The 13,888-nt window shown below is 40.6% G+C and overlaps 1 protein-coding gene across 3 annotated transcripts in view; it reads right to left on the bottom strand.

Moving 5' to 3' along the window:
• NAV2 (neuron navigator 2) overlaps positions 1-13,888 on the bottom strand; it is a 245,798-nt gene that overhangs the window by 45,648 nt on the left and 186,262 nt on the right. For all 3 annotated transcript variants that reach the window (XM_074148517.1, XM_074148516.1, XM_074148515.1), the window contains 3 exons: positions 10,772-10,910; positions 5,313-5,604; positions 3,678-4,380 (listed from right to left, as the gene is read on the bottom strand). In XM_074148517.1, the coding sequence (XP_074004618.1) occupies positions 3,678-4,380; positions 5,313-5,604; positions 10,772-10,910 (1,134 nt within the window). The remainder of the gene's footprint in view (positions 1-3,677; positions 4,381-5,312; positions 5,605-10,771; positions 10,911-13,888) is intronic.

A 13,888-nucleotide genomic window follows, 5' to 3' on the forward strand; every position in this document is an offset into this window, starting at 1 on the left:
AGAGACAATTATGATAACTTCAAATGTATCTTAGGGGTTTCTTTTCCGAATCATCAAACACTGCTTTCACAAAGCTGAAATACAGCTTCACAGAACTAAAATACAGCCATATTGTCTTCTGCTCCTTAAGGAAAAAGGATACCAGAAAAACACAGCATCAATTAATCTGAAGCATGGAATATCAGAGATTGAAAGCCTGCTGTCCAGGCAAATTCTGTGCAAATCACCAAATGCTCTGCACAGAAGCGACACTTGCTGGGATGTAAGAGGAAAAGTATTTACTGGTATCAAATGTAGGTTTGTCTCATTTCAGGAGCCAATCTGGCTGGAAACTATGTTTTTGGAGTGTAGAATGAGATTTTACCTGGTTTGGCACCTGGAACCGGCTCAGTAAAAGACCAGCTGAGTGCCAGAACACAGGCAAGGGAGGGGATCTAAAAGCACGGTGCCAGGAGGATGCCTGCAGTTTCTCCAATTCGCATCACTTTTGCCAAAGTGCCAAACTGTCTTAGAACTAAGCATGCTTAAGACCACATTATCAATCATTCTAAAACTGATCCTCAAGAGTTCTGAAGGAAGTGTGTAGCTTTTGACACCAGCTTCAAACATCTACCCCAAAACATTGCTTCTGTTTCTGCCACTGAGCTACCGTAACTGCATTTGGAACCTTAGTTTTCCTCACATGTACCTACAGGGATTTGCTTTTTAATTATCAATGGCGTGGAGTATTAGGGATGAAATCTTTCAATGTGGGTATCTATTGGACTGTAGTCCTCAGAGTAGAATAGCAATTCCATACAAGAGCTCCTGAAGACTTTCAGGTGGGTACGCACTGAGTAGAACTTTCTCTGCTTCTGAGCATGCCCAGGTTGTCGGTACAACACACGCACGCTAAGTCACTTTGTTCAACACTTCCCAGAAACGCAGGCTGTGTAATGTAGCTGGGCACCCTACAGCACATGTGCAGTAAGTGCAGTAATGCCCAGAACCACTGTACTTACTGCATAGGTGCTACATGCAGCTCCAGCGTACCTGTGTAAGATGCCTGGAACACATCTCAACTGGATGGTTGCTCTGCCATACCTGGACAACACTGCTGCATCAGGCTAAGATGCCCATCTACATCGATCTCATAATCCTATGCCATGATCCTCTCAGAATCCGATGGAGACAGACATTCACAAACCAGCACAGATCTGGCAAACGTGGTTCACCCAGACACCTCACTGATTAGGAGCCACTGACTTAGACAAGTCAGTCTGCATGATAAAACCATTCCTACAGGGACTCAGAGACATTTAGAGTCTAGGCTTTATTTAGAGTTAATATTATTAGAGCGGGTATGAATTAAAACATCAAACTGTACTGCGATGATACATGACCTTCAGCAGCAATTAGGGTATTCTTGCTCCTGTGCCATTGCATACCACCTCCACAGTTGTACTGGGGGGAACGGTGCTCTTAGAGATGGGATCCCATTGCTTAAAAAAAACCCCAACCACCCACACAACAGTTTTGCAAGCTGTTTTTAAGCTACAGTGTCTTCCACAAATTGTTTCACAGCACCTCTAATACGACTGAAAGGATGCTCCACTGCGGCACAACCAGAAGCATGTTGCTGCCAAAGGCAGCGTCTGGTCGAACCACAACCTCGTAACAAACGCCTTCAGAAGAGGATGCGGTCTGGAGAGCATCCTCTTTCAGTCCAGAGAAAATCCAACCCAGCAAGACAGTCACAGCGATACACAGATTAACTCTGGAAGGCCATAGCCTACAAGGAAGGCCACCTATTTACTCCCATCTACTACTATTGGCATATCTGAGCTGGTTTTTGGGTTCATTAACAGAAAAGCAGTGTATTTTACGCTGCAAAGCATGAAGGCCTAATTTAATAATAAAATGCATCAAGATAAACTATGGTTTCACTTAAGGGACATGTTGGATATGTAATACAGGAGCTGAAGGGAATACTGAGAGAACAGTGATTGCCCTCATCCTAGAATTATAGAATTTCACTGTTTATGACAGCACAGAAGTTGTGTATGTTTGCGGACTCACAGGTAAATCTACATCATTACAAAGGCTTCTAATTTATTGCATAATAACAATTAGATTCCAATTTATTGTATATTAAAAAATTACAGGTCTGAGAGGAAATATGCAAAAACCAATGTGTGCAACTCATCTCAACTGACTGTGAACATCAAACTCAAAATCTTCGTCGTTCTTGAAATCAGTAATAAGCAGATGAGGCCACATTCAACTGTGACACATTTCAATTCATGACTATTTAGACAATCTGGTGAAAATTCAAGAGTGAAATTGGAAATAAAAAAGAGGGAATAGTTAAATTCAGCCTCAGTGTCTTCTCTTTGAAGTTTCATTTATTACTAACGTAGTATTTCAATTACATGGCTGGCAATGTGGTTTTCTAGTAATCACAAAAAATTTCCAATCAAATTTCAAGATTAAGATGCCTGAGGCCTGCAACACTGAAAATCTGCATTTCTCATGAGGTATGCTACAGAAATGAAAGATCTACTGGAAGTTTTCTTTTAAAGTAGTCACTGATGAAAATTAAATATTCTAAAGGATATGGCTTATCTAATGATAACCAGGAATAAAATAAATGAAATATCTTGAATTATCCTTGCATAGGCTCTTCAAATAAAACCACACATCTCAAAAAGAAACGGTTTACAACTCTTTACAGCGTTAGCCTAAGCTGCCACCACAGCCATTATGCTTGCACTGGTGCTTCAGATGGAATGTGGCTTTCTCACATCACTGGAAGCAGGATGATGTAGCATAACCGTATGGGTATTATGGGCATCAAGACAAAATGAAATGCAAAACACCGCAACTTGAAACAGACAAGCTACTTAATGTCAAATTAAATTGAAAAATAATATTAACGGAACCTTTCACCAATATCAAGGCTTTGATGCACACTGCATCAGCAAATCAATTCCTGACCAACCCAATGTTAATGTTAAAAAAATGTGTGGGGTAGCACTGGAGAAGTAGAAGACAAGTAAAATTTTTGTTTAAAAAAAGTATTATTAAAATAAGAAAATTCAACCCAGCTTAGACAGTAACTTCACTTAGGGTTCTTCTACACAACTGAATGACCTGATGTTACGAGGCTCAAAATACACCGGCCTAATCCACACAACTGAAGGATCGGGCTGGCTTAGGCATGTGAATCCACGTACAGCAGGTCAAATTATGCTGTTGTCATAATGAAAATCTGAAATAACTCTCCTGTTGTCAATTTATAATTCGATCCACCGTTGGGAGTATTTCCAGGCTTGTTACATATACATTGGTGCAAGAACTCTTCAGTAACCTTCACACAAGAAAATTCTTATTCCTGAGATATCTGCGTGGGTAAAGCCTTTAGGTGTGATTTTTGTAACAGACTCGTATCACAATTGCCAAACTTTCTGCCAGACAGGTTTTTTTTCCCAAATGTTAAATTTTTGCTGCTGTTGCATGATGTATTATTTACAACACTGGCCAACCTGTTTATGTGAAATTAAATGTAAGTACAAAGACCTTGATGTCGGACACTGAATAGTAAGTGGTCCACAAAACACAGCCACGCCTGGCTCGAAGAGTCCTGATCATTCAGCTCCGACTAACATCATTGCACAATCAACGAATTTATTGCCTACCTGCGCAAAGTGGGAGAGGCCACATCGGGGTACTTGGCTCCTTGTTGGTGAGTACTCTGAGCTCCACTAGAAGCAGTCTGTGATGCAGGGTTCACTTTAACAGAATTACATGAGGCCACGCTTTCGTTGTCAGACGAAATCCCTTTCTCTTTATCAGTCTGATTGACTAATCCTGGCAGAGAGTTTCCAAGGATTACCTTGGCAGGCTCTCTCATTTTAGGGACAGGCAACCCGGCTGACTTGCTGCTTATGTTGGAGTCTATGCTACTGGTGCTAGATCTATTCCCAGCTCCACTTCTGCTACTGGATTTACTGGGCCGGGGTAAACTACGATACTGAAGATTAGTTCGGGCACTAAGTGCTAAGTAGCCATCATCCTGGTTCTGTGAGCCATCAACACTAGTCTTCCGACCAGTGGTCCTACCCATGAGTCCAGATGACTTTGGGATTTTTCCCAGAGTAGCCGATCTACTGGTGATAGTTGCCCCACTGGCAGTGATTATAGTCATGCCTACGGCAGACCCGCTCTGTTTCTTAAATCCAAATGTATTAGCATTAGCAGCAGTTGTTCTAGAGTTACTTGTGGGAAGCTTTTTGGATTCATCACCACTGCTGCGTCCTGCATCTGATGGGGAACGTTTAACATGTCCAGCTTTAGGAGATAGTCTACCCTTTTCTGATACCTTGGCGTCATCAGTTTTCCCTACAAAAATAGAAAAAGAATTCTAATATTTAATGACTTGAAAACATCAAGCAAATGATGAAACTCAAAAGCAGCATGAAAAGCAAAAGCGCGTTAGCCACCGGAGAGTGGTTAAAAATTATGATCTAGTCTGCACTGAACGTACATGCCACTCTAGTGAGTTATACATGCAGACTTGCCAGAGAAAGTATGTGGTGTGTTTGCCCTTGAGAATATGAAAAGCAGAACAGTCTTATGTAATAGTGACAGATAAGAAAAAAAATGTTTCCCTCTGTAGCTGCCACAGATTGATCCTTTTTTATCATTAGACAGAAGTAGTGTTAGGCAATTAGTATGATCTTCCTAAAAGGCATTGGTCAAGAAAGTATCTAACTTCAAGTTTTTCATGTACAATCACATACACAACCAAATAAGAGGAGAGGTATTAACTTATATTACTTGACTATGCAAATTCAATAAATTTTCATTCACACATCTGCAAGTGCTAAAATCACTAATACATTTAAACAAAAATCCAGAAGTAAATAGTGTTTAGTATAAATTAACATGCTGGTTTAGTACGGGGGAAAAAAATAATCTCCTCAACCACACATACTGTATGTTCTTAAAGTTAGCCGTGACTTCAAAAGCTGAAATTATTTATTCTTCATATGGCGATACTGCGCCCAATAAATAGCTATACCAATTAATAGCTTGGCTTAAGACTTGAGTTGTCACAAAAACAACTTTCACAGTGTACTAATCCAAAATAGGCATTTTAAAATAAACAGAAAAAGAAATGTGGATATATTAGATGCTGCATAGGCTAAAACAATACCTAAAAATAAAGACAGGATTACCTGAAGTTCAGGTTCTGCCTCTGGAATGTATTTAAACTGTTTTTCATACCGAACACACTTTTTGGCTTGTTTATATCTTACACCTTTTCTCACCTGTTCCAGGTGTCTTTAACGTGCCTGAGGTGGTTGAAGGTTTAGTCCTTGGTGTGGTAATGCCAACCTGAGCTGACATGCCCCGTCGCCAGGAGCCCGTCTGTGAAATAACAGTGTTCTTCCTACCAGAAGTGCTTTTATCAGATTCATCCGACACATCAGAGGGATTCCGCCTCCATTTAGATCCTGGCTCCATTTTTATGCCGCTATCGGATCCTCCGTCTGATTTCTTGACTTCATCACTGGACCATAAGGAATTCCGCTCAACCTGGGAATGCTTTTCTGCATCAGTCTAGGACAGATAAGGAATTGTAAGACAACCTTCAGAGCACGTCTTTCTTTTAAGAAGCTTCATAAATGAGAACCATCAAACTGATTAATCAACTCAGCAGTCATCTCTAAGTACCAACAAACATAACATGCCTTTGATAAAGAAATGTCACAGCAAGAAATAAATGAACCACAGCAATGATTTTCTTTTTCTTTTAATATGCTAGGGAAAAAGACAAAAAAAATAACAGTCATGCCCCTTAGAACAGACAAGGGGAAAAAAAAATAAAAAAAGAAAAAACAGCACCTGATTTATAAAGGACGTATTCAGCTCCATGACATTTATAATCCTCCATCTCAAATTTCTGACGAACTCTTTTACTGCAATGCCAAAAACCCCTTTCAAACCTGTGCAGCCAGCTTTCCTTTGTTCTTGCTGCTTTCCTATCTCTTGTCTGGCAATCTGATCCCCAGAGCACGAGGAGGCAGCTTTTTGAACAGATTTGAAGATGTGGAATGCTGTTCATTCTGATCTAGCATAATAGGACACCCAAGAGCTGAAGAAAAATGAATCCCCAACAACTTTCTAACAATACTCAAGACTTGACTTAAATACATAAATTGACTTAGTTTTTAATTTACATTCAACTCTTACAAACTGTTTTTTTCCCTATTCTTTGCACAGACTGATCGTGCTGCCAGTCTTTCATGGAGAATTTTGCAAAGCTCAACATCAAATATATAATTTTCTCATTAGCAAGCCTTTGCCAAATTCTCAGAAATGCTTAAATCTATTACCCTATAGATATACAAATATTAAAAAAATACATTCCCCATACATTAGCATTTCCTATTGCTAATAATTACTCTTGCAGAATTCTACTTCCCCTGTCAAATGCTGTTGATTAATTTGGGCAAATTTTGTAGCACCACAACCAACTATCCACACATCTGACCCTGATCCAGATAAAAGAATTCACGGTTTAAGTGTTCTCCAAACATCACAGTACCACGAAAGAGACTGACCATTCAACACTTGATCATGAAACTCTCAAGTAAGAGTTGGTGAATTTTGGTAAGATGCTGAGTGCCATCTCTTCCTTGCACCCTCAGCAGAAGATGAATGTGCTCGGCACCGCGCAGTAGCCAAATGGTAGTATCACTTAAAAGGAAATCGTTTTAAATCCCCTCAAGCATTATAAAGCCCATAGACTTTTACTCCCTTTTGATAATCACAAAAGCAAAGCTCAGAAAAGGCGGCATGATCATTTACCATGCTTTCAGCAAAATGCCGTATTTTATTTTTAAGTTCTTAAAGTATGTTTCAAGTTTATGACTTTTATTTTCTTACTAGATCACACCATTAATATTAAAGAATCTAGGAGGCTTGTAGTTTAATTTCCTCTCCTTTTTAGTGTAATTACTTTTTTTAAAAAAGCCTGAAAAACTAGTCTCAGCGATCAGTATGCGAAAGCTGACACCGAACATCATAATGATCTTTCTTCAGTCACGTGAAATAGTTAGGGCCTGGGTTATACGTCTCTATATTGAGCCATTAGACTAAGAAACATTTGCTGAATTATGGATTTAGATAATATTTCCTTGTTGTATTTTCCTCGTGCTATGCAAATGTCGCTTCCCTGCCTCTCCACCCAAAGACAGCAACTCAGCATAGGCTCGAATGAAGCGCTGCTTTCTTTTGTACGGCTGCAAGGTTTGGGGATGGTTACCTCTCTATTTATGACCACCGCTGGGTGTGTAATAAATTCACAGTTTGACTGTTTCTACTTCTCCTAAGTTTACAGATCTTGGAAGACAGCACAGGCAAAAAGTAACAAATACTCGACCAACAAGACCACCTCAAGATTATCCTTCATGTGCTCTCATTAGAAGCTTGCTTCAAGTACCTTGTCTGGAATTGCTCATTTACACCTTTAGCATCTGAGAACAAGAAATAGACCTACTTGCTGGCAAAGGGCTTATTCTAGTTTTGGCTGACTATGAAATACTCCTGCAACTTCTATTTCCCCCCTTTACATCTGTAAGAATAGTACAATCTCAACACAGAGAATGGCATTACAAGAAGTCCTCTATCTCTGCTCTCTTCCAGTTCATTCAACTACTACACCCACAGCCCAACCTTTTCCATAGCCTTTGAACTGCTGCACATCTCCCGTTGAAGCCCTCTGGCCAGAGGTGTTTCTGTTTAACGGTAAACACTGAGAACAGCACAGAAACATGACTAAGGAAACGAACCCAAAACACGGTGAAACCTGGCTTCGGGATTGCAGCTGAAACTCCACCCGCCTGAACGGACTGGAGTGGGTGAAAGTGGAAATATTGTTTGCTGGAGGTCATGGCAAGACACAGCGAGCATGAGCTGGGAGCAAAGCCTGCCCTCTGACTGAGCTGGGAGTAGCGGTAACCATCCGAATTTCTCAATTTATTCCCACAGTTTTGTAAATCTATTCATGCAGCTGTGAAAAGACCAAACCCACCTCTGCTCCAACGAAACTGAGAAGTCATCTTGATCCAACAGCTTAAAGATGCTGCTGTTTTCTATTTAAAGGAATTGCTTCCTTTCCATATTCTGATCTTTTTAGCATTATGAGATCAAGTAATTAACTTGATCTCTTCCTCTCTTCCATCTTATTGCAGTTAAGTAAGTTATTTTCAAATGTCCACCAGGTCTTAATTTCTCCTTAAAATATGCGCCTGACATGTCCTTAAAGGCATACTATATGCAGCACTGTGTTAAAAGGTAACTTATCTAAGTCTGTGCAATATAAGGGAAAAATGTTAGGGCCCCAAAAGCGGTATAAGGTACATTAAGTGGTTTGGTGCTTGGCATAATCAGAGCAAGACATGGGATCATGGTAAGGCAAATTCTGGTTCCAATCACTAGCTTGTTCAGAACCAACTTGTGAACATCTTCATTGCACTGTTACAAAAAGGGGCCACAACTATGACTGTCTATGATGGCGGAGGTAATATGATATTTAAGTCCTGCTCTCAAAGATGGAGAAACTACAGCTTCTGGACTATGGGGTACTCAGCAGCTCTGAAAATCAATTTCTTAGCAGAGACTTTTTCTTCTACTGCAACCATGTCTTCTTCCTTTGCAGAGATGATTCTGCCTAAGTTACTGATTTTATCAGCAGACACTGACATGTTGGGGCTCTCTCCCTTTGATGTGGCTGTATTATTTGTCTGGACTCCTAGTTGCACATGTATTAGCTTCAAACTCCCTCTTTAATTATCCGAAATCCAACTTCTCTACCACCTTAAAAAGATGTGGCAAAAACACAGCAGCTTAAAAGTTATGTGCCTACTACTTCGGAGAACCGAAGCAGTGGATACCCTAAGAAGAAAAGTTCTCATCCTTCCGCAGATGTTTGCCAGTCCTTTGTAGCTCACCGTGCAGAAGAATGCAAACCTGGGCACAGGCCATCACATGGTACACGCCAGGTTAAGACAGAAAAGCCATATATGCAGCGTTTGCTGTGTCATGAGTTGTGAGGACTACTTTGGGCAGCCAAAAAAAATCAACCCTGCAAGCTATGCATGGTTCCATCACACCAAGCTATTTTCATCCCCTTGGTTGACAAGATTAGGATATTCTGTTCAAATGAAAATGAAGTATTTTATGGAGAATAATTTACAGATAATAGTAATACCTAGAATAAATATTTGTCAGCCATGAAAACTGAGGAGAGAAGTAGGTCACAGACCTACACATCCCAGGTTCCTCTTCTAGTGACTACACTCTACTGTCTGTACAAGCTTCAGCTGCTTTTCTTCTGGTGTATGTCTGTATTCTCTTGGATGCTGCAATAGTTGTGGAGGAGGAAGAGGGGTTCATCAACACAGATTTTGATCTCTCAGAGGTGTTTCCAAGAATCCGATCCATCAGAAGACAGAATTCAAATGAGTTTCTGGTTTTTTTCCTTAGGTTAGTGTTTAGTCACGTCTTCCTTTTTCTTCCGTTTTTTTCCAACAGTATTACAATGTTGAGACAGTAACAATTGTCAAAAATACTTCTAGTTGTCTGTGTTACTCTCTCTGTTATGTACCGAAAAACACACTTCATAGATCTTAACTCCTCTCAACTTGTATGGGACTTGTATTAGCAGTTTCAAGCACACATGCAATCGTTCATACACAACCAGAGGCTAACTGGAAATCTTTAATGTAGGCTCAAATATGCACTTCGTGCCAAGGAAACACAGACTAATATATACTTGCACCATAGTCCTGTAGGCAGGGTAACACTTCACAGCTACCACACGTCTACATTTAAACCGATATTAAACACAGATTTAGGGTCCAGTTATGAAAAGGACTCAAGAAGAATAAAAGAGGAAAGAAACAGAGGAGAAGGTCATACCTACAGCCCTCTCCTCAACCTGCTGCAATCCGCATCCCCGTTGCTTTGACACACAACACCCAAGTCCCTCCAGCAGGTGGGTGTACAAAGAACACAGCTGGACTTCTCAGTCCCATGCTTTTCCAAACAAAATTCTATGCAAATGGGGGGGAAAAAAGCAGTTCATATTACTGCACAATTCCTTATTATGCGGTCTAATTGATGAAGGAAGACCAGTTGGGTATCTTCACTTGTTTTACCCTCTTTGGATGTGTGGTGCCTGAGCACATGTACATGTACATGTAGGCTGCCAATGGACGTAACATTTATCCTCCTATGAAATGCTGCCAAAAATAGAAAGTCTGCAGTAACATGCAGCTCTGGAAGTTTAAAATAATCCATTTCATTTGCCTAGCACACTTATATTTCCAAAGAAAGTGTAAACAATCCTTAAACTTTCACACTGACTTAATTAAATTCTATTCTTTAAGAAAAAACATAATAATTTTCCTACAGCTAAAAAATATTAAAAAATCTCATCTATTGATTCATGTTTTCTGTACAATAGTGCCACTAGGAAGGTAGAAGCTGTTTGTTGCCACCCCAGTGCAGCAGAGATGCCACAGATTCCACACATGCAGGAAATATTCATAAATGTCACATAGGATAAGGTGGTTACTATTGCTTGACATTGCCTTTTCAATTGTACTGTCTGTACTGAAGGCTGTCTGTGTGTTCAAGTTCATCCAACTTAAAACAACTACACTTATCGCAGAGAGAAAATAATAAATATAAACGCTACTGTGTAAACCAGAAATCTTACCTGCGCGTCTAAGTTTTTGCGGGAGGAGGCAGGTGTGTTGGCATAGGAGCTGATAGAGGAGCTAGTGTTAATGTCATCAGTACTGAGATTATCTATAGTGTCACTGATCCCACTGCTGACCGAGCTGCTGTCATCCCAGCTGGAGAAAAAGCACAAGAAAGGTAGAAAACAAGGGTTAAAAGACAAAACATCATTCAAAGGGAAAATTATTATTTTTACAAGCCTTATCCTACTTGCGGTAGCCAAATGAAAACTGTCCGCTTGTTTTCCTAACTTATCTTCATTGCACTTCAGGTCTAAATTCATACAGCTCATTGACTATATGGCTGCCACAAAGCCTAACGTATACCATCATTAAGCCGGTAGCACCAACCATGCAACTCTTACGGACTCAACTGAAAGTCTGTATGAGTAAACAAACTTTCACGTGATCCCCTAAGGTTATGCCTGCAGTCCCAGAGCAGGGCAAGGCGGTGGTAAGAAGGCATCTCCAGGCAGGTGAAGCACTGACTTGCTAAGCCGTGACGCAGAGACGGCACTTAAATGCAAGGGAGAAAAATTCTCCTGAAGCAATCTCTTGCACCTGGTTGTTACATAGACTTGGGCAACAACCTGGCTCTACCACTGACAGCATCACCGGCCTCAGAAACTGTTAGTAATCAAAAGTTTAGTTGTTCAGATGGCACCTAGCCCTCCCCCCACCCCGAGCAGCACCCAATGTCCTTTTCAAGGGGATCTGTTAACAGCTTACTATTCACAACTACCTTCTTCCAGCATGTGACAGCTTCAACGTTTTCTACTAAGTGAGAAACACCTTAACTGGAAGTTTAGGACACAGAAAGCACCAAGAAAAAATGTCTTTGCCAGAAGCAATTTGAGTGTTAGAACAGACAGAATTAAAACGATCTAAAAGTTAAGCCAGATGCTCCACTCCTAAAACGCCCTTAAAAACAAGCCGCTTAAGGAAGAGATTTATACATTCGCTTGCAAGTGCTCCATCGCCAAGAACAAGAAAGCTGGGATTGAAACACTGTTCTCTAAGTACCTCTGCGAAGACACTTCAGTCCACTGATGGATAACCACTGCTGGAAATGCATAAATACATATTTCACAGATCATTTGAAAAGCTAGCGGTGAGAGCGCATCTCCTGGCAGCTCTCCAGCTCTGTTCACCGCAGCCTCAGGTCTTGGGCGCTCTAGACTCTCTTCCCTATTCCATTTCCCTTTGGCTTTACAAACTTGAAACAAAGAGGTTGCAGGGAGCTTTTAGAGTGGAAGCCATTCACAAATTGATACACTGGGCACTTCATATATATGCACTTAAAATTGAGTTGCGCTTTATGTAATTGAGCTATGTAAAGAAAGGCAACCTGTGTCTGCCTTCTTGAATTCTATTCAGAATTTCTATTCAAAATTCTATACAGAATTCTATTCAGAATCCAAGAATTCAGAATTCACTGCTGACTTACTAAATAGCCTTGCTATACAACTTTTGGCAACTCCACAGTGAAAAGCATTTCATTTTTCTCAGCACTCAGTGAGTGCTTCTCACAAAGCAGCTACCTGCATAGGTTATAACGACGCTTTCAATGATTTTTGAACTGCTTTTGGCTTACTTGGGAATATTTCGTTTCCCCCCACATCTACGTAAGGCCTTTCAGGGAACCGAGCACAGCAGCACGATTTGGGGAAGCCCCTGACGAGCAGTGGCCAAGGGTCTGTGCTTCTTGGAGGGCCGGCAGAAAGGGTTCTCGCTGGCAGCTGCTCTCTGCTGCTGCTTCGTCCCCACTTACCGTCCCTGTCAATCTGCCAGCACGGTCATTCGTGCCAGTTCTCCCCGTATCACTGCAGACCAGGCCAGCTGGGAAGCTCAGATCAATGATTTCAGCAAGCTGGATTGATTTTGCCTTCAGGAAATTTGGGAGTGCTGGCAGAGGACAGCGACGGAGAGGGACAGGGAGGGACAGTGACAGGCACCGGGACCAATCGCCAACCCCTGCTGCAGGCTCCCCTGCATGGAGCCTTGAGGTGGCCCTTCATCTGGTGTCCTTCAACTTACAAAAACACACCCCTGCCAGCTCTGAGCCCTGGCTTTGCAGAAAGATTTTCCAAACACTATCTGATAAATCCACAGACACTCCAGCCCTCCTGATCAGAAAGAAACGCTGTAGTCTACGGTGCTGGTGATGCTACAGTTTAAAGGAAAAATATAATCCTTTTTTTTTTTTTCCTAAATTTGCCTTCACCTGAATACTTTTAGAAAAATCTGCTGTGATGCAAAATAGAAGTACACATAAAAATAAAACTCAATACACAATGTGAGACCCATTGAGTCTGAGAAAGCCAGCCAGATTCTACACGAGTTCTATCTGCTGTTGTTATTTTCCAAAATCTTTCTCATCATAACTGAATGAAAGATGTGTTGACCATACAAAGAAATCCATGGAATGTTAAGGGGGAGGGGGTGTAGGTGTGGTGAAATTCATATTTTCCCCCCCAAGTGCCTCGTATGGAGAAAATTGAAAACTTGGAAAAGAACGTAATGACTTCTTTCAAGGACCCTTTTTTAGAGCAGGCAATTAAATATTATAATGTAAAACACTGCAAGTTATATTACTTCTCATTTTCAGGTTTTAACAACAGGCCCCATAGCTGATATTTACTTCTATTTCAAAACCCCTAACATAAAGCAATTACAATTCCTAGATTTTATAAGTCAATAAATAAGGTTACAAAACAGTTATTAAAATAACTGCATAAAAGAATATGCTTCCCATTTTCCAAAGTTTTGTGTAGCAATTAATGTTTTCCTTTCTACTTCTGAACCTATTATAAAATCCTAGCAATAATAATATCAGCAATGCTAACATTTTTCATGTTTAACTATTTAATTTCCTTCTTATGGAGATAGGATAATGGCCAAAAAAACCCCACAGAATAGAATACTGTTTTTCTGAACGTAGAGAAACATTAGCTTTCCAACCATTTGCCACTCAAACTATCACAGGCCCCAGTTCATCAGCATTTAAAGAATGCACCTAATGTTAATCATAAGTAGTTTTACTGGCATCAATCAGCCCTGTTGACTTCAGTTGGGCAATCTAAGGCATTATGGAA

This window comes from Numenius arquata, chromosome 6 (genome assembly GCF_964106895.1).
Source record: "Numenius arquata chromosome 6, bNumArq3.hap1.1, whole genome shotgun sequence".
In the NCBI taxonomy this organism is placed as follows: domain Eukaryota; kingdom Metazoa; phylum Chordata; class Aves; order Charadriiformes; family Scolopacidae; genus Numenius; species Numenius arquata.